The 26,210-nt window shown below is 35.5% G+C and overlaps 1 protein-coding gene across 3 annotated transcripts in view; it reads right to left on the bottom strand.

The window, feature by feature from the left end:
- Positions 1-26,210, bottom strand: part of LOC132700930 (uncharacterized) — a 148,106-nt gene that overhangs the window by 20,724 nt on the left and 101,172 nt on the right. For 2 of the 3 annotated variants that reach the window (XR_009618700.1, XM_060668526.1), the window contains exons 5-7: positions 22,815-23,108; positions 8,115-8,242; positions 4,710-4,914 (exon numbers count right to left, since the gene is read on the bottom strand). Coding sequence is in view for 2 of the 3 variants with exons in the window: in XM_060668526.1 (XP_060524509.1) it covers positions 4,710-4,914; positions 8,115-8,242; positions 22,815-23,108 (627 nt within the window). In the remaining variant the exon portion in view is untranslated. The remainder of the gene's footprint in view (positions 1-4,709; positions 4,915-8,114; positions 8,243-22,814; positions 23,109-26,210) is intronic. The other variant, XM_060668527.1, reaches the window with a different exon arrangement.

The following is a 26,210-nucleotide window of genomic DNA, read 5'->3' as shown; positions in this document are numbered from 1 at the left end:
AGAAATGTTAATGGTGCGGTCTTTCTTTTTAATTAAGTAAAAAGTTTTCATATCATATCAATATTTATTTTTTTACTTCTATTTTCTCTGGTTAATACTTAAACGAGAGCAGCATTGCAGTACTTTACAAGCTATATTTAAATTTTATTCCCCTACCAAAAAAGAATTGCAATGACCAGGAAAAAAACGTGTGTTTATGTTTTTTTAGACTACAAAAAGGCTTTTGACAAAGTACAACATCATAAACTTCTGTAGATTCTCAAAAGGCTTGATTTGCATCGAAAAAGACATTACACAGACAAACTCATACTGATACCATCAGCACAGGTCAGGGTGGCTAACGGTCTGACCAACCAAATCCAAATTCGTCGAGGAGTGTGGGGACTTTGGATAAATAAATATACGCTTTGCTGACTAGACTGTTCTGATTGCGGACAACATGGATTGTTAATATGGTCGGAAACTGTAGCCAGGATATGGGTTTGAACATGAACACAAAGAAAACTAAATTCATGGTTAGCACGAGAGAGATCCACGCGTTTAAAAAAGCGTGGAAAAATTTAGGTACCTAGGAACTTGGCTTTGTGAAGAATGGTCTTCAGATAAGAAAATTGAAAGCAGAATAGAACAAGCCCGAGGGGCATTCCTAAAATTCAACAAAGTGTTCACTTGTAGGACTTTGATCTTACTCTTCGGTTGAGATTTGTGGACTGCTATGTTTGGTCAGTGCTTCTGTCCGGCGTTGAAGGCTGGACACTAAGAGCAAAAACCATAAAAAAATTGCAAGAGATTTGAGAGTTCTTAAGATACCATGGTCAGCCAGAACGAGAAACGAAGATGTTTTCAGACGTATTAACAAAGGTCGCGAACCCTTTAACATTGTAAAAAAAAGAAAGACTGGATCACTGGGTCACATAATGCGCAATCATAAATACCAGTTTTTGCAAATGGTTACTGAGGGCAAGATCGATGGTAGAAGATGACTAGAACGCAAGAGTGGATTGCCATACGTCACATTCATTATGGAAAATGTGGTTGCAAACATCTATTAATGAATAAGCAGAAAAAGAAGAAGAATAGTTTGTTTTTTATATAGTCTAATTCTTCTTCCTTGCACTTTTTTTGTAAGCTACCTCATTTCTTTTCATGAAGATTTTCTTATAGATGCAATAAATGGTATTATTATTATTCTAATTATTGAATCCTTGTGAAATGAAGTCCTCGATCATCCGCGTACCTTGTATAGCATTCGTTAATTTGAGATCGAAAATAAAAGAAATCGATCGGGCCTGATCGTCGGGTCGACTCAAATTGAATTCGTCCAATTTATATAAAACTGCGCCCCGCGGAGTTTATTAAAACGTATTCACGCGCCCGACGTACTCCCCAGACTCCCCGATGGCACTTCCGCAATCTGGAAAATTACCGTTCTCCACCGGAAAATTCGATTGATATCGCGGTCACTCTCGAAAAGAACAACGTCCGATTTAACGCGCGGGAAAACCGCCAGGCGGGGGAAATCGGACAGATGACGAATATCGAATTTATCGATTCCGACTCGAAAATGGTAAAGTTTAATTACTCCGGGAAACTAATCCCGCTAATTCCGGGCTAGTAAAGATTTTCTATCGCGGAATGCGACGCAATTTTAATCTCGTAGAAGGCTAAAGTGATTTTCTGCCGGCAAACTCGACAAATGCCAACTTTACCCGCCCCTGCATTATTTTAATGCACAAACGAACTTTCCTTTTTGCTGATTTAATCTTCAAGGTTCGGTGTTTAAAGGAATGGCGTAAGGTACATCTTGGTATGTAAAATTTATGTGCATACGCATAACACCAATGGTTGAATTATTATCATATAAACATACATTATATTCTATTTAGTTGCGACGTAGAATCCCTCTTTGCTAAAGTCCCTATTCCGGAAATCTGGAACCAAACCTTAATTGAGAAATGCTTGTCTGGACCATATGTTTCTTATAACGGTCAAATTTTTGAACAAACGTCGGGAACAGCTATGGGTTATCAATAGTCATAGCGAATATATTTATGGAAGCCTTTGAGAAGAAAGCTCTCCACACCTTCCATCTAAAATCAAAATTTTGGAAACGCTACGTCGATGATACTTTTGTTATTTGGCCTCATGGTCAAGAATCCCTTAGACATTTAAACTATATACAACTTAACATACGTTTTACCATTGAATTAGAAACTAATAATAATATTCCGTTCTTAGATATTCTTATTAATAGAAAATCAGATCTAACATTGGTTCATTGTGTTTGCAGAAAACCTACCCACGCAGACCAGTATTCTAATGCATTGTCACATTCACCATCCGGCCCAAAAATCGTCGGTTATGAACTCTCTTGTAAAACTATCTCAGCCCGAGTCACTGAACCCGGAATTAAAATACCTTACCTCTGCTATTCTCTCTAATAATTTCAATAATAAAAATATTAAGCGTTACATCACAAAATACACTTCACCACAACCTTCCAATAGCAATGAGTCTGAATGCAAAAAAAGTTCTTAAAAAATATAACGTCAAAACCAGATTTGCCACTTGTCCAAAAATCTATCAACATCTTTGATCCATCAAAGATAAAATTCCATTTGAGAAGCCAGGACTTTACGTGGCAAAGAATACATTGGACAGGCCGGACGAAACTAGGCTCAAATAACATGAAAGAGCCTTAATACTAAGACAAATAAACTCAGCATCAGTTGTCGAACACAATCACGAAACCGAACATAAAACTTTATTCGATACAACGAAAAATCCTAGAATCTATAAAAATCTATAAGCATCCAAAAAATCTTAACCGCGACTCAGGTCTTTACAGTCATTCGAGACGCTGTTTATGTCGCTCATTTAGCTCCAATATACAGAGTAAAATGCGAGCCAGTTTAAGTTAACCTCTGAAGAAGCCAACAGGATGATTGGCGAAACGTTAGCAAGTTGCCCTCACCAATGCAGGAAGAATCCAGAAATCTATATAGACGATTTCCCTGAGCATGTTTGTACATTGTTCGCTGATGGTACTACCTTTTCTTGTCGAAGTCATTCTGAGAACGACTTGGTGCACATGATGGAAGGGGCACAGTCCGGGGCTAGTGAGTGGTTTCGTGCTAACAAACTTAACCTCAATGAATCAAAAGCACAACAAATTATATTGTCTTTACGGGAGTCAAGATTCAACAATCCATTACATGTGAACTGCCTTGGGGTTCTGCTTGATCCGAAATTGAAGTTCGAGCAGCATATTATTGGTCTTTGTGAGAAGGTCTCCAGGGTGGTGTACTTGTTGCGCGGTTTGCTCGGCGAAATCTCTCAAAGTATAGTCAGAATGGTATATTTTTCACTCTTCCAGGGATTATTTAGCTACGCAATTTTGGTTTGGGGTCACTCCTCACATACCGAAAGAGTTTTTTCGATACAGAGGCGAGCCATCAAGGCCATGACGCAGTTGAATTTTAGGGATGACGTAAGAGCAAAGATTAAGATCTCCAAATATTAACTGTTCCATGTTATTATATCTATTCGGCATTAAAGTATATTAAAAACAACCAGGATCAATATCCCCTTCATATTAATGTTTGCCACCATCTCACCAGAAACAGGAAGGATATTTTGATTAACTACTCAAGAATTGCAAAAACTAGAAATTATAAGAACTATTATGGACCTAAATTCTTCAATCTATTTGCCTCTAAGCGTCAAAGAGTTGCCGGAGAGACAATTCTCTCTTAAGGCCAAATCACTTCTGCTGGATGGTGCGTATTACTCATTTGATGACTTTTTACCAATTTTAATAATGGTTAGCGTTTTTTGTGTTATGTTGCTGTGCCTTTGGAATTATACATATTTGTAGATTCCACCAACGCGGACATAGCAACCAGCATCGCAAGCTGTACAGGCAAATAAAATCATTGAGAGTACAACACCGAAATACTGCATTGTTAAATATTACAGGACTCAAATCCAATATAGAAGAAACTGGAAAAATTGGCCACCAATAAGGGCAGAAGTAATCTGGAATACATAAAAGATATTGCATATAATTGTGACGTTCACCGGCCTGTCGTGGATATCAGGACACTAAAGCTAGATCTAGCCAGCTAACCCTTGTCGTGGAGCGTAGCGAGCCCTTTTGTAGGTTAGCGAAATCCATGGTAAAATTAGCTAGGAATTCCTCAGAAGTTCATCTACCAAATTTACAACAGGTACTAAGCTACAAAAGTAATGCCATAAGAATGCTGTACCGACGGCCTAAGAGGCATCTAATAGCAGTTGAAGAAACCACTGAATGCAGATGCTGCAAAGAAGAGATGAAAACAGTTAAACACCTATCATGCCATCTGCTGGGCATAACCAAAGCAGACGCAACAAGCTACACCAAGGAGACACTTTCTGGAATTCGTTAAACTGTGGAGTTTAATAAAAAATGTGAAACAAGATATATCACTATTGCTCTGGAGAGAATCAAAGTAGATCCTTTGCTTCGCAATTGATAATTCTCCCTAATTTGAATATTTTCTAAAACACTTCCGGTCATATAAATTAGCTTAGCCTGGCTGTCAGTTATTGGTACAGCTAAACCGAAATAATTTCAATTATACTAAAAAAAAATTAAGGTTTTGTGAAAACTATTTCTGTCCTCTTAAGTCCTCTGCGTTGTTCAGGTTAATTCAAAAGTGGCTTACCAGTTTTATTGACAATGCCCAGAGCCCGGCACACAAAGTCGCAGGTGCTGGTCGCCTCTAGGTTGGCGTCCTTGAGCTGATAGGCCACCGAGCCGTACGTCGTCAAGCTCAATCCCAAACCTAGACTCTGGCCGCCGTCCTCAATGTATTTCTGGTCGGCGCACAATCTCCGTTGCTCGTCACCAGACACCTGTGGCACCACCACCTGTTTAATTCAGGTTATGGGACAAACAAATTTTAGACGATAACACTAGTTCTAACCTGTACTTATCGAACCAATGCTCATGCGTGTGAGATGTGTTTTGGTGTTAATTTTTGAAACTATTTAAGACTGAGATACTCGATTACACTCTGTACATAAATAGTCCCAAAAATATACATATTTATATAAATGTTACACACCGAAAGGACCGAAATTCTCCAGAATTTATGAAATGAAATTTCCGACATGAGTCTCAATCGGAATAAGTAAACATTCGATTGTAAAAGTTTGTAAATTATGTAAATTGCAAACTGAGATATTCCGAAACATTTCCTGAACAGTTGTCTTTGTGCTCCTTACAATGACGTCTCCTTTTATCAACTTCAGACTGAAAGGGTCCGAATTGATTATCAAGTTGAGGTTTCGCGGATATTAAAAAGGTTCGACTCCCTAAACAACTCCGAAACAGCCGCCATATAAACAACTTTTTTAAAGGGGAGATTAATCCACCCGGATTCTCATCGACAGGGAAATGAGAACATTTCGTTCCTTTGTTGTTATGAATTTTAATTAAATGAGTTGTTGGAATGCTTATTACATAAATTAAAATCTTTTTTAAAGATAAATTAAAATCAGGAAAACCATTTGGGATAAAAGGAATATGCAAATAAAATTAATAGTGACCATAGCAGACAGGGTGTTATTGAAATGACAATATATAATCTAATATATAAATTTGAACTCCATCCTGATTCCAAATTAATATTTTGCTCGGTTCCAATCGGATGAAAAAATGCATAACCTTAGCCGCCCCAACAAACAGTACGACTATTGGTATTGGTATTAAAGGGGGGCACCCTGGCGGGCCTCCAAGCACTTAGGCCACCAGATGGGCCCGTTGTGCCCCCAGGCCGCTCTAGAGGGCGTCCAGAATGCCGCCCCTCCTATAGAAGGTCAGCAACTCCTTTAGCCCAATAACGTGCACTGAGTCCGAATCGATCAGGGCCGTTCCGAAGACTCCCAATCCTGCCCATGTCAAAGCAGGGCACTCGGTGAGCAGATGATACGGGGTCTCCTCCCCTTCCATGCACCACCTGCACTCCGGGTCGTCTCCAATGCCTAGCAAGCAAAGATGCCTCCCAAGGTCGGGCCCATCCATCATAAGCCTCGCCTGCCTCATTCCCGGAGCAACTCTCCAGCCCACCGCGGCCCGGTCTCTCGCCCAGTACGACTATGGCCGCAACCGGGCATCTTACTGTCAGACTGATAATCGCAAGACGTATTAAACAACAACAACATTACCAAATGATCGGAACATTAGTAGATGGTACATGGTTATGGTACAAAATCAACCACAACCCACCAAAACTAACCAACAGTACCGTTTATTTCTGTTGTTGTTATGACTGGTTACGTTTTCTTTATACACCGCTCCGATTTCCATTAATTAGTAACAAGGAGCAAAAATCTTAGATAGCTATTATGTAGGACTTATGGAAGCAAGATATACTGCTTCCTAGTATACATTTCACAAGTCACCCGATGTAATTTTATGGTGTATCTATTTCTAGTATCCCTTAAAGACTCACTCTATAGTTTATGGGTTTTCACTCACTTATTGAAATCGGAATACTGGCGTTATATAGTTGATAATGTGACAAATCAAAAATGATAACGAGAGCAACAAAAATATTAAATAAGAGTATGACACCACTAAATTACAACAACATAAAATGTTGAATTTAGTGATTTAGCGATGTTCTTGGTAAAAACTCTTCAGGAATATTTGGCAGCGTGAGTAAACGGAACAATAAGACCGATCGATTAGTTTTTTCGGTTTTTGAATATTTGAATGAATTAAACTTATGGTGCCAAAATCTTGTTAACGCTGATGCTGAAACAATTTTTTTTTGGCTTTGAATTGATGAAAAAAAGCAATGTTTTAGCTAAAAATTAACCGGGAACCTTTTGTAGTCTTAGTAGACAAAATAACAATATGTCCTCTGAAACAATTGGTCCAAATGATCCAAATAATCCTGTGGCAAGACATGTATTTTAGACCAAATCTTTGGGGAATTTTTTTTGGGATACCAGACTGCAAGCATTATAACAATTATTTTTGCCATTTTTTCTTCAAAACTGAGTGTTCGATCTTTTAGTGGTAGAAGAGTATTTTTCGGGTAACTTGTAAACTTTAATTTTTTTTATTATAAAACGCTTTTTTGCGACGCTGTGCCCGTTTCTTTTTTTTTTGACAAGGCAATTGGTAAAAAGAGCGAGAACGGCACGTAATTAGTTGCGATTACAAAGTCAAGGAAGGATTTACTTTCCGCATCGATACGAAATTTGGTCCTTCGAGTCGGATTCAATTGTATGTTGTAATTTCAATAACCCCCTGTATATTCCACGGAGAACACGTTATAGATTTTTAAGGTTAGGAAGCTCGTATCTATCATTCTTGAGATTCCTGTCTATTTGATAGTTTGATATTTTCTTTACCTTTTATTTCTTTGCGAAGTGGAAATTTTGTAAAATAACCAACGCCTAAAAGCGCAAATGCAGCATCGAAATATTGAAAATCATAGGATCGCAAAAACGCGTGATTAAAAAAGCACTGATTAATTACAGTGAAAAATGGAACTAGCAGGCTCTCATTATGATTCAGTATGATGATTCTCGTTTAAACAAAACTTGAAAGATTTTAAAGTTCTATCGCCCCTATTGTCCCCGTCGGATCGGCCTTTTAAGTTTACCGAAAGAAATTTGAATTTTGTAAAATCGATATCCGGAAGTTTTGCATCGCATACTAAGTTACCCTTTGAAAATGTGCCTTTGTCGGCGCCTTGGAAACTTTGTTGCCTTAACAATTACGTTCGATTTTCTCCTAAGTAGTTTGCAGTATGTTTAACGTTGTAACAACATGTTGTTATACCCACACAAAGCCGCGTAAATAACATGGCATAATTTAAAATGTTTACCACAATTTACCACCCTTAAAATACTTTAGAAAAATGGAAAATTAGAATGGAACGGTCCCAAAAACAAACGTCGCGGATCAAAGTGTTATTTTTTATGTCTCTGAATGCGGGCGAGTATCACGCACGGAGGGAGCCCTAAACGAAATTGCATTTGAATGGGTACTTGGAAGGAATCTCCTCGCACAAATTCCCGACAAACGCGAACTCAATTTCTCACTTTCCTACCTGGCTAACCGAGCTGCTTGCCCGTCTGGAGCCGCTGCCGTCAAGGCCCGAGTTTCCGCTGTAACCCATGTTTATGTTGCCTCTTGAGGACGATCTATATGACGGCGACGAAGTCTTAACTCGAGATCCTGTAAATAAAAGATAGGGTTGGAATAATTTACAGGCTCGTCCGAGGTTTATGCGGCTATAACCGATTCATGTCACGTGCCGTTTCGAAAATTTGAAAACCTAACCTATAAGAAATTCTTTTATTTGCGTGATCTTGAATGGACAAATTTGCTTATAAAGTTATAATGTTCGCGGAAAGTGAAAAAAAAAATCTACAAAGTTGTGCACCATATTAGGAATGAACTAATGTAAATGAATGTTAATTCGAAGCAATGTAAAATGACGTATATTAAGCTGTTGTTTGAACAAGCTGCCAACCTTGAACTGGTGAAAAGCTTTTTCTTGTCTTCTGATAAAACGGTATAAATTTTGAAAATACTTTTTTTGTACCTCTCCTTGAAACAAATATTCTACAAAGTTAAATACTGCAGAATAGGATCACCAACGAACAAATATTAAAATTTCAATGTGTGATGATCAAAATCTACTTTTAAAAACTTCAACAGATTTAATATTTGTTGAAATTTATTGGCGGGAATAGATTCGGTATTAATCGTATGTGTTTGGACGAAGTGGGTATTGAACGAATGGTTTGGCCATTTTGCAATACTGATCTTAATCCAATTGAGCGACTTCATAAATGCATTCCATTATAATTTCCTACAAACTTTATTGATGAGGTCAATTTTGCGTGAAAAGCCACGCTAATTAAAAATTTGAGTATAACGCTTTGACGTTTATTCGTTGTGTTTTCTCATAGGAGGTGGTATGCTTTAAAATAGTGTATCTCCAATAAAGACATAGATAATGTCGTGATTAAAAGAAAAAACTTTCAGAAAAAATCATGCTCAAATGTGATTCCGGTTGACAATGACATTATTGCGCCCTGTATATGTTCATTCAAATCTTAATGAAAATACCAATGCATTGATTTACCAGACTAAACCGTTGTCCAAAATTCAGTCAAATATCTGTCAAGCAAAACCTGGATGAAACGTGAAATAAAACAGGATTGTTGTCGCCGCAACAATTTTAAAATTCTCTCTTTAACTTAAATAAACCAAAAAAATGGTTCGATATCTCGCAGAAGATTTAGCTCCATTAACTTTTATTCCTGTTAATTTTTCAGAAATGCACAGTACGAAAGTACGTAGCATGTAGGTCAATAAAATGGGTAACCTTTCGCATGAGTTTTAACGTCTTCGACGTTGTACAGGAGCTTTTCGTTGGCGTTTTCCATCACCATAACCGAAGCCCCGATAACAACTTATCTTTTTTATTAGCCGGAATTTATCTACAGAGAGGATATCTCAAGGTTTTATCACATTGTCAAATACGTTTTCGGGGCGCCATAAATATCTTTATAAACCATACTGAACTTCCCTTATCGCGGCTGACGTAGCGATTTATGGCTACTATTGCATGCGTCGAGGAAGTAAGTTTTCGGGAACTTTTGTGCTCCAAAATGGCGTTCCACTATAACTCATTTCGTCGCTCGGTGCTCGTTTTAAAATTCGGCAGCGAATCAATGCATTCGACGACTAATGCGTCGGTTTCTCTAGAAGTTCTTGCTCAACGCCCAGCGAAAGACGTAAACGTTCGAAACAGCTTCCAAACAGATTCACTTTTCATTTGCACTTATAGATTTTTTTAAGGCAACCATCACATTTTCGTATAAATGATCTTCTCATGCTTTTAAATTTTCCACAGAAACATTCACTTCTTGCCATCTTATTTCTAAACAGCGATCTCCACCCACTTTGCGACTTTGTTTTAAACAGGTTTTGAAGGGGAATTTTATCTGTCTTCTATGGGATTGTTTGGGTAACTTTGGAACCATTAACGCTTTAACGCTACCAAAATTAGGTAATGGATTAAGGAATATTTCTAAAAAAACCAAACACTTTGCCTTTTGGTATTCGCTTCCCAGCACAAATTCTACTTATAGAATTAGCTCAGTTTTTTCAAAAGAATCTAAAAATGCAAAAACATTGAAGAATTACAATTTCAGTCTAGATAGTAGCAGTTCAAAATTTTGACTCCCTGTATGCAAAACAAGTGGTTTCCGAGGAAACTCATTTTGAACCCTGTATCTTTTGTACATTTTATTTTTCCATAAAATAAATAAAATAAATGGAATAGTATGGAAACACTGATATCAAATAATTTAGTTTTCCTAAAATTTTCCTTAGTTCATGTCTAATAACTTAATTTTTTTAATTTTATTTAAACCGACCCTGTATTATCCACATCATACACATTTGCAATACCTAAAGCTTTTTCATTGGCATATTCTAAGTTGTGTTTTGTTTCGAGAAAACAGCATACTTGATTGATACCGCTAGGACGGACGATTTTCGGGGAAAATGCATTTAGCAGGCCCATCTTATTTATTCATCAAAAATTAAAATGTAAGACTTAAAACCTGATTGACAGGTTTGTTATTTGTTAATTATTTAATTTAATGGCTCATGGCTCATAAAATAAATAAAATAACATTAACCAGTAAGTTTAATTCATAATGTAGTATTGAATGGCTATCAGCGAAAAATCACTAATTTACATTTAGTTCTGAAACACAATTTGATTATTTATTCTAATATTCCGAGATACACGAAGATGCGAAGCGATTGTTCCCAATTTGATTTCCAAAATTATTAATTTACTTAGTGACTCTTCTGGGCTGTCTACTTCTGTGGCATAAAAAAATTACTCCACCTATAGTAATGTAGTGGGTTTAACCAAAATTTTAATCTAACCAGTTTCATAAACCATGCCCAAAGTGCTCCGTCATGTTGAAAGAATATAACCAAGCAAGTGCGTATATGAATTCCTTCTCACAATTCGACCAGATAATTTGTAAAGTCAATTAAGTAAACATTAGCTTTTAAACTATTTAGTCTTAGCAGCAGTGATGTTTTATAGGTTATGTTTTTTTCAATTGTAATACGTATTTCGATTGTTTGATTCCATTTTAAGTTGACCTGGTTGTTCTCTAAGGTATGAGCACACGTGTTGAATTAACTGATTATTTATCATCAACTGGGTAGCCGGTTCTCGGGTTTTGCTCATCAGTATCATCTACTTAGTTTTGTTCAGGTTTAAGTCAGCTCTCAGAATTTTTTGCAAGTGATTATTGTTTCCATAACATTCCATGCAAAATTCTAATATGCCGTGGTTCCAATCTATTTACGACGCATTTAAAACGCACCCTCGTAGAGATTATTTATCGGAACTCGCGAAACAATTTCAGAAAATTCGAGGCACTAAATAAAGCGTCACATGCTAAGAGCTACGTTTCCCTTGTAGGAAGGAAGAAAAAGTGACTTCGAAATGTATGATCACCTTAATGTCGACCTTATCGTTCTCACGTTACGCGGACGTGAGGAGAGAGAAATTTTCCTTTTCGTATTAATGCCGTTTCGAATACGTGAGCCGTAAGATGAAAATTGTGTGTTTGTGTGTTCGGGCGAGTTTTACGTGTCGCGCGCTTGTCAACACGACGACACCGACTTACGACCTCCAATATGGGTCGCCGATAAAATAGGAGAATTTTAATCGGTCAAATGAGTCGTCAATTGTATGCCGATTTAATAGAATAGAATAGAATTTATTGAACACGTTTTGTTATTACAATTATGGCAAGTCATAAATACAATATGTACAAAAATATGTATATAAAATACAACATAATGAATAAATTATATAAAAAGTGTATACACTATATAATAAAACAGTGTATAATACATAAGAATGGGACAGTGTGTATAATGAAGTACAGGACGTTTATATAAATAAACAAAAGGAAGCAATATCAATAAAATTATAAAAAGTCATTTCACAGTCACACCGTTCACAGACGCTTCTTTGACTTCAGTCACAGCGGGAGTAAAGTCTGTTCATAGATATAAGAAAGTGACTAACTGATACGAATTACAGAAAAACCCGCGCAATTTGCAAAAATGATATATGGCCGAACAGGTCCGTACTTAGAATTTAATTATTTGTGGTTTTGTTAGGAAAGATACTAAATAACATTTATTTATTTTGATAAATGGATTTTCATCAAGTAAAAGCCACCTCAGTTCAATTATTTATTTATGTATGTATTTATGTTTAAATCTAAAATAAAATTACAAATTATTTTTATTAGCTACTTAAATTACTTAAAATTACTTTAATTAATTACTTAAAATTACTTAAAATTATTCACATAATATATCAGTATCACTATCGCTATGATCACCTGCTCTAATTATTATTTGTTCTATTTTATTTTCAATATGGATATACGATTGTTCTGCTTTTTCTATATGTTTAACAGAATTTGCCCAACTTTGTGGAGGGATGTTAAAAACTTCGTTTTGAGGACATTTTAGTTAACACGGGGAAAAACATTGTTACGGCAGATTTCAGTTGGTGCCAAACATGTTTAATGGGATTAAATATACAGTGGTAAGGTGGAAGCCTTAAAACTGTATGCCCCAGATGTTTTGCATAATTATCATAGACGTATTCCTTTTGTAGGATCAAGCATTGTAGAATCCCAATTAATTGCTTTTTGGTATAATCTTCATGAAAATAAATGTCGTTATTATACAATGTTTGGATTGTTGCTTTTGTGTCACATGAGGAAGGGGTCTTAGTCAACTGTTTACTGTGATTACTTGCATTATCCATTACAATTACGCTATTAGGAGAAATGTTTGGAAGTAGCTTGTTTTTAAACCAACTTTCAAATAAATCAGTGGTGGTGTCTTCATCGTAATCCAGAGAAGAAATATGTTTCGCAGACAGAGAGCGTTCATTTGGTATCCAACCATCTTTAGAGCCAGCATGCAAAATAGTAATTCTCTTACCTCTTTTTGATGGCGCGTTTGTTTACACTTGTCAGTTGAGTCAACCCAACCCTTTTTCATCTAAGTAAATAATTAGCCTTTGTCGTTCTCTGTAAATCCTTTTTTTTCTATTTTACCAATATCTGACGCAGGAGGAATCCAAATCAAAAAATCAACCATTAGGGAGATATTTGGCGCTACAAATGTTGCCATGACATAAAAAACTACTAACTACTAAGCAATTACATCTTAAAAAGAATTTATTAATAATTATTTCTTAAGCTATGGGACACAACACAACACAAAATAAAAATACAATTTTTATAATAAATGTCGCCTACCTTTATATTTCTGTCATTTTTACATAAGTATGATTCACCATAATTGAATTAATTTTAGATTAATGGTCGAAAAAATGAAGTGACCGCTACCAACTTAAATTTTTCGCATTTGTTTTGAAGAACCCTCCTAAACAATACAATATACTAGGGTTACAACTTTTACTCCCAATAAGACAAAATGTATCATATGAAATATATTTTTTTTAATTTTCTCCTCTTAAATAAATTTTGAAAATATAAATATATGGAATATCACTTTCATCCGTTGGAAAATTTTACTCTTATGGCTATGGCGCCCCCTACATATAGAATATTTCAAAATACATCCAATAAACCCCAGAAGATGGATTCTTTATTTAAAAGAAAGAAAAATTTGAAATATAAAACTTGGCTAATAAGTCAACTGGTTATGGTGGCTTCTAGACCTTAGCTGGAACACAATTGGCGAAACGTCAGCAAGTTGGATTTATCAAGATTTGTAGATAGTGTTGCAGTGGCCTCAGTGGAAGTTACTTTAAAAAATCCGCCATTAGGTGGATGTCGCGCTACAACTGTTTTTATTTATCTTAAAAATGAAAATCGATTGATTGAATTAGATCACCCTTATCATTGTTCTTTAAAAAAATTAAGGAAAAACTTGTGTCATGACATAAAAACTACAAACTATTAAACATTTACATTTTAAAAATAATAAAAAATCTGAAACTTATCTAATCCGTAAACTTTGAGAAAATACCGTCTTTAAAAGGTTAAAGAATGTAACTCACATAGAAACACAACAAATAAGCGAGACACCACAAAATAAATATATATTTTTTATAGTAAATGTTGCCTACCTTTCTATTTAATACATGCATTTCTGCCATTGTTACATAAACGTCATTCACGATAATTGAATTAATTTTAGATTAATTTAGTCATACTTTGAAACCAAACCAATTTAGCAATGTCTAATAAAACAATAATAATTTACGCCTTATGAAGACACAGCAGTCCACTAGATTTTTTATATAATACATTCTATATCCTTTACTTATATTTTGTTGTTCTATCTATTTTAGTTTTTAAGATAAAAATTCAAAACATTTGTCTGCCATACGCGATACGACTTCTTGTTAATTGTTGTTCTTGTTAATTGTTGACTTTTTACTCAATCTAACCAACTCCCATTTATTTTAAACAATGAACCATCCCCTTAAGTTTTTAACATTTGTTTTGAAGCACCCTGGATAGACGGAAATGTTAAAAAACAGCTTTGCCAAACTAAATTATAATGCAATGACGGAATGATGTGATTGACCGTTTTATAGGTTAGTTTTAATTAGTTTTCCAGAAATGCTTTAATTAAAGCTTCAGCATTATAAGCGCACCGTATTTTGTGAGAATTTTGAATTTGTGCAAATATTGGAACGGAGATGCAATAATAAAAATGGCAATTATTAACTGCAGCCACAATTTTTTTTTCAATTACTGTTGGTAAATAATGGCGTTGAAAGTGGGATAACGATTTAGCAGAATAACAAAAAATTTTAATCGTCATTCACGTTATTTCCTTGAATGGCTGCTAATCTCTCCACAACTCTCTAACAACGTTTATTAATTGGGAATATCACAGCCCACACAAAAACTTGTTAAAGAAGATAGATATGAATGAACGAATATTTCGTAAGATGATGATTGAACTGATTCCAAATTGGAATTGTAAATTTCATATAAATGTCGTATGGCAACCCAGTGGTTATTACGATGGCACGCGTCAGTTGGTTACTTATTTTGCAATCTGACCCCTCCGATGGGCAATTTATTAAAAAATATTATTATTATAGATAATTAATTAATCTTACATCTTGTACATGAAATATGGAACATACGATATCATTATAATTTCGATATTTTACAAGTTTTGGTAATTATGGTATTGTTATAATGGATCAAAATATTTCCTGGATGAACAGTTCAGTTCGATCTCCGTGGTCCACTGGTAAAACAGACACCTGACACCAAACTTCCCATACATAAAATAATGACAAAATGGTGGATGCTCTAAATGAACTAATGTTTTGTGTCGAAGGTAGATTTTTGAATTATTCGTCGTATTGGTATGTGTTTAAATTTAAAAATATTTTTTCTGGAAAGTTAGAAAAGGCTAAAAAATAAAATTAAGTGGTTCAATTTTTAGCGTCTTGACATTTTTACCAGCGCTATCGCTATTAATACGTTGCATATGGGTTCTGTTTGTACATTGCTAGGATTAATAAAAAGATTATTAAAACCTTAAACGATATTTGTTATGAAATAACACCTCCAACAATGCTATTGGCGTTGCTAAATGCTTGCAGTAGGGAGATTTGTTTCATTTCTGTGTGGGTGTGGGTGCCACCCCTTAAATAGCTGAAATGGTTTAGGGAAATTTAGATGAACAACCACTTGTTTACTTCTGCAAAAATCCTACTTACAACAAAGTTACTGGTACCCATTATAGCCATAAAAAGTGTCTGGAATCCCTCCTTTTTCTATTAGCCCGTAAATGAAGATTTTCCAAACAAAACTAAAACCTACATTTACTGACTTTCGCATTTCTAATGCAACTAAAAAGTCCACACTAAACACTTTAGTTTTAGTTAGTCTAAGCAAGGTAAACGACGAATTAAAGGAAATAATTATAAAGTTTTGAAATTTTGGTAATGAAGTCGCAGTAGGAACCCAAATGCATATCCGTTTATACAAGAGTTTCCAGCGTTTTGCTCTTTAAATTCCGCATATAACTTCTTTGTGTATCTTCCACGTAAAGTTCATAAACTATTTTGGAAAATATACATAGTTATTAGAATAAGGAAAAATTGAATGCAAATCGAAATGAAAGAGGTAGACGTAAATTTCTCGCTCCATTTTTTTAGGCTTATGCTGTATGGTTATTCCATTTATGAAATATATCTATTTAATCACCTTTAGCTGAAAAATCGACACATCGAAAATTCGACGACAATGCAGTTGGAATTGGTGCTTCAGTCGAAATCACAGTCATTATAATTTTGTTAGTTTTTCTACAGCCTCTGTTGTATTTAAAATTCTTCCGCAGCGGCCCCTAAAACGGTTCGGAAATAATTTTTAGTGATTCGCATGAGAATTTGTTCAGTAATCTTGCGAACAAAAAAGGGTTATCAACTGTCGAACACATTAGAATCAGCATGAATTTCCACCCTAGCTGCAAGCTGCAATAATTATTAAAAGCAGCAGAGGAATATTTACCACGACTTAGAAAATTCGACAGTTTCAGATGGTACTTCTGCTTTTTTTGGGCAAGGAAATTCACAGACTATATACTTAATAAATAATAGAAACAATTTACAACTAGTCGCAGTATTCAATGATCTTTCATCGGCAAAAGGTGATATTGCTCAATCGAGACACGCAGTCATTTTATGTAGACTACCACCCAACTGTCTGCTATATCTATACAACATTCATTAATGAGATATGGATAGTGAAATAAGTCTAAGGAAATTATTTTGAAACAACGGTCCGAGAATGGTAACTCAAATGTGGTGTAGAAAAGCGCTCAAAGTACATAAGTACAAGTAGTAATATTGTTAACACAAATAATTCTAGAGATTGTAGATGCAAAACATAATGCTATTTTTTTCTTTGCATTAAGAACTATGTCTATTTTACAGAAAAATTAATGAGCGTTGGATGGAAGATACATTAACAGATTATATAACAATTTTGTGTATAATTTAATGAAGTATATAAAAAGTCCTATAATATTTACAGTTTACGAGCAAAACGCTGCAAAGGGCCGTATTTTTCTTCTAAAATGTCTTATTTTACCATAATATAGTTAAAACTGGAGAACTAAAATACCAGAATAATGAATCATTGTTATTTAGCAAAAATGGTTGAGTTAGCCAAAACCATTGCTGTTAACCCGATACAGATTACCACTTAAAGCCAAAATCATAACGAACTTTGTAAACAGCAAATTTTTGAAATTCTTTGTCTGCCTTTTTAAATAATGCACTTGTGCACACGAACGGCGCAATACAATAGTCATTAATTTTCATGAAACGGTGCCGCGCGAAACACCGCATTAACTTATAAAAGAGAGAGAGAGAGAAAAAGTCGGTAGCGAACCGCATATTTTATTATCAACACAAAAGAGTGAAAAACAATGGGGAACATGTTGAAATGCTTTCGCCGCAGGAAATGACCCGCCGCGAGCCTCGCACAGAGGTACTAAGAAAAGTTAATTTTTCGTTTCTTTTGTCGCAGATTGAATTAAGTCAAAACTGGTTTAAACTATTGTAGAATTCAATACTTTTCGGGCATCCCATTTTCTTCACTAACGTAAACAAAACGGAGGCGTTCCGCACAAAAGATTCGTTGAAAAACTCTGTTTCAGTTGATTTTTTTTCAAACGGCACCATTCATTTTCGACGTCGATATAAAAACGAGCGGTAGAATATGATACAAGGGTCTTAAGGTAAACTTGGCGAGCCTTTTTTTCCCATTCACTTGCCGCGTCGCTCAAAGGAATAGGCGCAAAAGGAAAAAACAACTTTCCTTTGAAAAATCCGAATCGCGTTTTTTTAACTAGAATTTGCTTGCGCTATTTGTACGTGGGTGAAACGGCATACACGAGGTGTGTCCAAAAAGTAAGTTTTATCAAAAAATTATTATTCGTTCATCAAAATTAATGTTGTCCCCTTTAAAGCAATCCCCCTTAGATATAATACACTTGGCCAACGTTTTTTTCCAATCCTCGCAGCAATTCTGGTAAGCACCGTCTCGTATAGACTTGAGTTCTTCCGGCGATTTTGTCTTTATCTTCTGAATCGTTCCCAACCTCCTTCTTTTTATGGCTTTCTTGAGTTTTCGGAACAGGAAAAATTCGCAGGGAGTCATATCCGGTGAATATGGTGGATGAAGCATGATTGTGGTTTTGTTTTTTGCCAAAAAGTTAGATACAAACAATAATGAGTGAGTAGATGCATTATTGTTTTGCAAACATCCATGAATTGCTTTCCCACATTTCCGAACGTGTTTTTCTCGCAAAAGGTGCATAACTTATTGACCATATGACCTTGTGATAAGAACTCTTGATGCCCTACGCCAGAGAAAACATTAAGCAGAACCTAGACATTTGATCGAACCTGACATGTTTTTTTCGGTCTTGGCGATACTGGGACGACTGGGCTTTCGTTTCCACATCATTTTCCCACACGTGATTCGCTACCAGTATATCAGAATCATCATTGACTTCGTTGAATAGCTCTTGAGTGATGCTCCTTCGATTGTCAATTTGTTCAAAATTAAGCACTTTCGGAATAAATGTTGCTGCTACATGAATTTCGGAAAAAATTTCATGTCACGAGGCAATAGAGATGCCGAAGTTTTTAGCCTCTTCTCTAATAGTGATTCGACGATTTGTTAACATCATTTGATTAATTTCTTCAACGCTTCATCAGTTATTGACGTACTGGGGCGTCCAGAGTGAGGATCGTCATCGGCGCCTTCTCGGCCATCTTGGAACAGCTTATACCTCTTAGGTATAAACATTTTTTGCTCAAAGCAGATTCACCATATGCCGTTGTCAACATTTCAAGTGTGTTGCAGCACTATATTCCATCTTTTACAAAAAACATTATGCAAATACTTTGTTACATTTTTGACAGCACAAAATCGCCAAGCATATAAAACACCTCTAACGCTTCTGTCTTACAAAAGAAAGTAAACTTGCAAATTGACAATTACAAAAGTCACCTTACTTTTTGAACACACCTTGTACGAATCTCAGGAACTATGTCCCAATGTAATGAAATATAAATTCAGTCAATTACTTCCCGCTCTGCCGAGGGAGTCAAACATTCAACGATCTTCTTCTACGGCTCCCAGAGGTGTTCTGAAAATTTATTTGAGGTGTAAATCGAATTTTATCTGTCGATTCTTGTTGTTCAAATGTCTGTAATTGCGCAGTTTGGTTGTATCGGTCATCATGCTACTGTGGTCGCGGCTGTTGTCTTCGTTGTTGCGTATTTCTAGTGTTCTAGAACGTATACATATGGAATGAACACATTATATGAACAATCCAAATAACTTGTTACTTTCGAAAATCGAATCGAATCGAAATTTTATATCTCGAAAAAAAATTTTTTTTTGTCTGTTTGTCCGTTCTCCGTTCTCCGTTCCCGTCCAGGTTTTTCCTGAATAACTTTCGAGCTAAAAAATTGAAATTTGCCCCCTTTTTAACCCTCCACGAGCCACATAAGCTTATAAGAAATAGCCGAAATCAACCGGCAGACGCAGAAGATTCAATGAAATAACATTTATTTCAGGCATTTTTTCGATTATATACAGGGTTTTCAAATTATAGGCAAAAATCTAATCTAGAAAACAGAGTAGAAAATCCATATCGAAATCGTTATTTCGGGGACTGTTAAGACGCGATGACATCATTGATTATTACGGCACACTGCATGGTTTCAGAAAAAACTTATTTTCTCGAAAACCATTTACTATTTTCAAAAAATTCTGGAACCAGGAAAATCCAGGGCTATAACCTCTATTTCGAACATGATTGTATCATATACAGGGTGTGTCGTTTATGGGAAAAATATCTAAAATGTCCTAAAAATTTCCATTTTTGGGGGTAAATTATTGGCGATAAATGAAAAACTTCTAAAGAAGAGACAATTTTATTTGAACAGTACCGTAAAACGTGTCGTGAGAGAGTTTCAGGTTTCGTCAATTATACGGGGCGCGAGATATTTGAAGAAATATCATTCGACAACGCTATTATTTGTGAAAATTCTAATATTTACCGATGTTTGCTGTTACTTTGAAGTTCGACGAGATGTGAAGGCCATTTTATGGATGGACAATTAAATTACATCGATTTCCGTGGTCCGCAGCAACACGATATAAAAACAGTGCGTCCCTTTACCACAAGAAACCGCGAAGCTCTTCCCTTTTAAAATAAAAATCTGCTTCGCGTTACGCGCTACGAACTTGCCCCGCCCAGTGACGATTTTTCGAAAGCAATCTTGTGTTATATTTGTGGTAGTTACGTCCTGGTAAACCAAAGGCAAAACATAACTTCTTTTGTGAAAAATGTATTCCACGCTTATTTTGGTTTAAAAAAGTCCTAGGATCCTCATAATGTCTGTTCCGTTTCGGTTGAAGCATTAAGAAACTGGACAAAAGGTAGGAAGAAATGTTGATGTGGTGTTCCTATGGTATCGCGAGAACCTAGGAACCACAGTGATGATTGTTATTTCTGTTCGTGTAATGTTCACGGATTCAACAGAACAAATAAGAAACCAATTGTGTATCCCAATCGTGACTCTGCTGTTCGACCTCATGAACCAGATGTACCGACACCAACAGCCCCAAAAGAAGTAGAAAACGACCTATGGTCAGAATCAGAGGAATCCGACCCAGATGACTAAGATTTCACACCAAATTTCAGATAGGCAGAAGTATTTAACCACTCCGAATTAAATGATTTAATTAGAGATTTTCACCTTTAACAGGCTGCGTCCGAATTATTAGCGAAAAAGAGTTATGTCAATATTTCACTCAGGAAGGACCGCTAGAGTATTTAAACAATATTCCTAACTTAGTTTCAAAATTAGGAAATCTGCCTTATATAAAAAAAGAATGGCACCCGTTTATTGACTCAAGTAAGTTTGGTTTAAAGTGCGTTTTAGTGCACAATTGTAACGAACTGACCTCTGTTCCCGTTAAACATTGGATACATTTAAAAGAAACTTGAAAATGAAAATTTAGGACTTCTTTGAAGAAAACAAACTACCAAAAATATCAGTGGATGCTTTATGGTGACCTTAAAGTGCTGTGCATGCTCCTGGGACAACAGGGGAGTTATACAAAAAGCATGGAACTTTAATTGTGAGTAGGATAGTCGGGTAAGAAATTGGACTCAAATAGAATGGTCCTGTAGCACAAGCCTTTACACCTAAGAGCAAAAATGTATTAAGGGATAGCTTAGTTGATCCGAAAAAAAGTTTAACTGCCTCCTTTTTATATCAAACTTGGCTTGATGAAGCAGTGTGTTAAAACCCTAGACAAAAATGAACAGTGTTTCAAATATTTGTGGGAGTACATATTTCAACCGCCTTAAGCTGTCACCTTCTATGATTTATTTATGGTTATATGCCCTGGATTTATTTTGTTTTCAATTTGGTACAACTTTAAACTGTGTTCGTATGATTATTACTAACTTTTGAATATTTATTTTATTATTTGTAAACCCAAAGACCATCACAGATAGACTAGGCTGCCCAATTACAAGATTGTGCATATTAAGATTATATAGTCAGGAATACGTAAGAAACTTAACTAGATATTTCCTAAACAAATAGACAGTAACTAAACAGTATCTAAAAGAATGTTACAAAACAACTTTAGACTTAAGTTGAATAAGTCCGTATCTTCGTATATTACCCAGATATCTACTTAAATTCTACTACCGAATTTGCAATTCACCAAAATAATCAAGTTTGAATGATTTACTAAAGAACATTTTGTTACACCCTTTAAAAAATTCCCTGGTATGCAGAGTAAAAAAAATGTTTTAGAAGGTAAGTTTTTTGTTCCTATCAGTTTTCTATTCCCCTGCTTTTTCGGGTCGTGTGTTATTTTTTATGCAGTATTTTACGTATTGTTACTTATAATATTTTAACATCGTGTAGATAACCATTCTTCTAACTGAAGAACTGAACAGGATTGACTCAATACAAAATAATTTGGTATTCTGGCAGTCTTATGGAGAACCATATAACCAATATCAAAATCACAAACCACATTGATTGCAGTATATCGTAATCCATCATCAAAATATCTCCATTTTTCCAATTCTCCAAATTTATATATTACTCTAAATCAATTGAAATTACAATTCGCTATGGTCAGAGTTTGTATATCGACCGAGATGTTCTCAGAACCATTATTCATTGCCCCATTTGTTTCCTTAAATTAATGAGAAACAAGGAATCGAACAACAAGAGAGCGCACCCCAATATCACCCAAAAATCATCAAGGTAAAGGATATAAAGGAAACGTTTTATCTTTTCTTGAATTTTTGTCTTATTGCGGCTTCATTAGAAATATTTATGAGATGTCACTACAAAAAAAAAAACCTTGTCCTATAAATCCGAAAAGAAAATCTTTGAATGAGCAATTTACACTAAAATTTAATTTTACAAAGAAGAGATTCTTAGAAACATATCGATATGTGGTTTTCACCAAATAACTTGAAATTTGAGTGTCAGAAGCGGAAGTCAGATTGCCCCTGTCTCTCCAAATTTTGGTACCTCATAATACAAAACGTAGCTGCTAAATAGAGTAAACTCCAAATGGTGGTCGGAGTGTATATACCAATATTTTTAATTTACCTGAATGGTTATCGGCGCTAGCTCGTCGTTCGCTCAACGGAGGCTCCTGAAATGTCAATGTCAAACTTCCCCTCGAACTCCTGACATCGGACGCGAGGTTGCTTCTTGTAACGATGCTGCCCCTGGGACTTCGGTTGCTATCGCAACCATTCTCCGGGCATATACTGCCCCGCGGACTACGTTGCTGTTCGGAACTCAGTTCTCCCGTGATACTGCCTCTGGGGCTCGTCCGAAGGGATAGCGACTCAGGAGCAATACTACCTCTCGGACTGGTTTGGCGCGGGCTCCTCGTGCCTGGAAACAACACTAATTTAGAACTGGCGAACATTGCTGCAGACTACAGTTTTGGTTAAAAGTTCTCGAGTGACCGCGCCGCTTGTTATTTTTGGTTCTATTATCACCATAAAAGGGCGTCGCCAAAGACATTGTATCTAAGAGACCCACCGAGACCATACGATCTGGATTGCGAATTTAGACCTTGGTTGATGCGAATTTAAATCAGTCTTGAATGAATACAGCTATTGAAATGACTCAATGACATTATGGTCTTAATCAAAACACACACTTGTTTAAAAATATTGAGTTTATATTGCTTTGTTACTTTGTACTAAATTATATTAAACTTCGGAATACAAATCTTGTAATTATTTTTTTCGAATCGAGAAAAAAAAAGTCTAAAAACTTTCCCACAAAACTAAATTAAATTAAAAGAGGAATCTTCAAATAATAGATACGTCATTAGAATTTAATCGATCCTCCTTTCTTTACTTTGTGGATATGACTAATTGATTCGACTGAATACGTCCCTCATATACCATCAAAATCTTGCAAGAGAAAAAATGTGAATCACCGTTTGATACGATTAGAAATAACGCAAAAACAGTCACTAACTAAAGAACGAAACATAAATAGAGGAATCGGACAAGGGGATTCCATCGGCTCATTCATTTTCAATGTAATAATAGATAACATTATAGAAAAGCGATCTAAAACATTGGGATATTAAATAGGAGAAACCGAGAGGACAATATACAACGGTTACTTTACCTGTCCCATCATGCAGCTTAGCGATTAAGCGTGAGAGTGAACATTAACAAAACTAAATGCCTGACGACATCTACAGATCCTATAGGAACAAATATCTTAGTGCTGAGAGCAAAGCAAAGATATGTAAAGGAGCAATTAGGCCTGTATTAACGATCAGATTATTCAAATAGCATGCAAATGATTTGGAAATGAAAGCAGTAAAATCCATGTTACAATATCACTATACTCAAGAGTGAAAAATATAGGGCAGCAGCAGGGATAAGATCAGACACCACCAATACTGGAAATCAAAACAGTAAAATCCGTGTCAGAATTATGTTTATAATCAAGAGTGAAAAAAAAGCGGAATCCCCGACGTTCCAAAATGAAGAAAAGAAGAAGAAGCAGTTATTGAAAATGATTTTTGTGTTATTTAGTGTGTGAAATAATCGGTTACGATCATCCTAACTTTTGTGTTTACACGTATCTTGACATGACACAATATAAACTGTTTTACCACAAGAATGGGAACCAAACCATTTATAAAGAAGAATGTGGTGCATATCTGTCTAGTGAAGTCTGCTCTAGTTTGAAGTATGGTAGTGTTTTCTGAAATGAAGTATAAGGAAATCTAGACTGACTCACTGACCGACGCATCACTGACTTGGTTTTATTTGAATTCCAATTTATTAACAAAGCAAAAAGAGATCCGCAGGAATGTAAATGATTAGAATAACAGCACCGTTCGGAGCAGGATAGCATTAAATAAAACCAAATGTTCAATTCGCATTCGGGCTTATAAATATTCAGCGGTTGAAGACAATGGACGAAATTTTGCGCGATTTAGTTTGCGAGGACTTTTATAAACGTACGTATGTTTATGCAGTACGAAGTTTTTGAAATATTTCCACGAAGGGTAGCGAATGCAGTTCGATTTTATGTCGGCGCATAAAAACGACGTAGTTACGAAGTAATTTGGCGTTAAAATAGGGTCTTGAGCGAGTCGGAGAGAGACTATTCGCATCTTCCGCGAACCGAAATCGAAATTACGGGGAAAATTACTCCCGTTTTAATTACTAGAGTTATAATCGGAAAGTCGTTAACTGAGGCGACGGCGGCGGTGCATAAGTTGAGACTCCGGAAATGAAAAAGAGTGTTTCCTTGAATTGAATTTACGTCATTGGGGTGGGTTAAATTTTCGTTTACACCTGGTTATTCTTAAGGTACTTACCACTAGAATTTTTGGGACTCAGGACCAATGGTGGTTTTAACTGAGGACGTTCTGATATTTAACGCTATTTACTAAGAGTGAGCATGCATTTTTGATAAAAATGGCCCAAGTCCTTTAAACGTATCTGTTTGAATTATCCGTGGTTTCATTTTGACCCTCTATTACTCAGTATTTATACAGGGTGTTTGGATTCCACGTGGTAAAATAATGGTAGTAAGTCATATAAAAAAATTTGAAATCGTAATAATGGCTTGTTCAAAATTTATTTTTAAAAAATAAAATTGTTTCAGAAATCTGTCACCAGAGGGAACTTTACCTAGAACATTTTTTTTATTTTGAAATCGATAAGTATTATCGTTTAGCCGCAAATCGATTTTTTATTCTCGGCTTGAATTTTACCCGTAACTGTGATTTTACCTAACAGGACTGCTAAGACATTCATCAACATACACAGAAGACTTGGTGAAAGAGGGAGACCAAGGTATAAAAGAACCGCTGCATATCTAACACATAATTAGCCATCGGTTTTAACAAGCACAACAAACAAACAAACAAAAGTAACAATTTTTGAGGATTTCGTGATTCTGCTTAAGCCAATCTATTCAGTTTTCCAATCTCAGAGTAAATAAATAAAATACAGGGAAAATGTTCTAGGTAAAGTGCCCTCTAGTGACAGATTTCTGAAACACTTTTTTTTCGAACGATGATTTTTACTAAATCAAAGCTGTGTGTAAAATATCAGCTTCTTTTGTTGAGGATTAAGCCCACTACGTTAAAAATAAAATCTAAAGATATTAATAAGATATAACTCGGAAAATATTTCGTTTTCTATTTTTTGTTACATGACTACTATTATTTTACCACGTTGAATTCTTCCTCCAATATTCTGACCTTTAGGTAAGCGACACATCTAATAAATTACTACGTACCTATTATTATCTATCTAATACCTATTTTCTAAGAACCGCTGTCTGAACCTTAAGAAAGGCAGATGAACTGAAATTACTGCTGCAATTACTCTCAGTAATTCAATAAATATAGGGAGTGAATCTACGCTTTAAGAATCACATTTATAAACTATATTTTCCATTCTATATACCAAGTCCAAAAGTGGCGTATTTCAACGTAAATATATTTTC

Source organism: Cylas formicarius, unplaced genomic scaffold (genome assembly GCF_029955315.1).
Source record: "Cylas formicarius isolate icCylForm1 unplaced genomic scaffold, icCylForm1.1 PGA_scaffold_4__25_contigs__length_36172078, whole genome shotgun sequence".
Taxonomy (NCBI): Eukaryota; Metazoa; Arthropoda; class Insecta; order Coleoptera; family Brentidae; genus Cylas; species Cylas formicarius.
The sequence above is the reverse complement of the archived record's forward strand: the minus strand, read 5'-3'. Positions and strand labels throughout refer to the sequence as shown.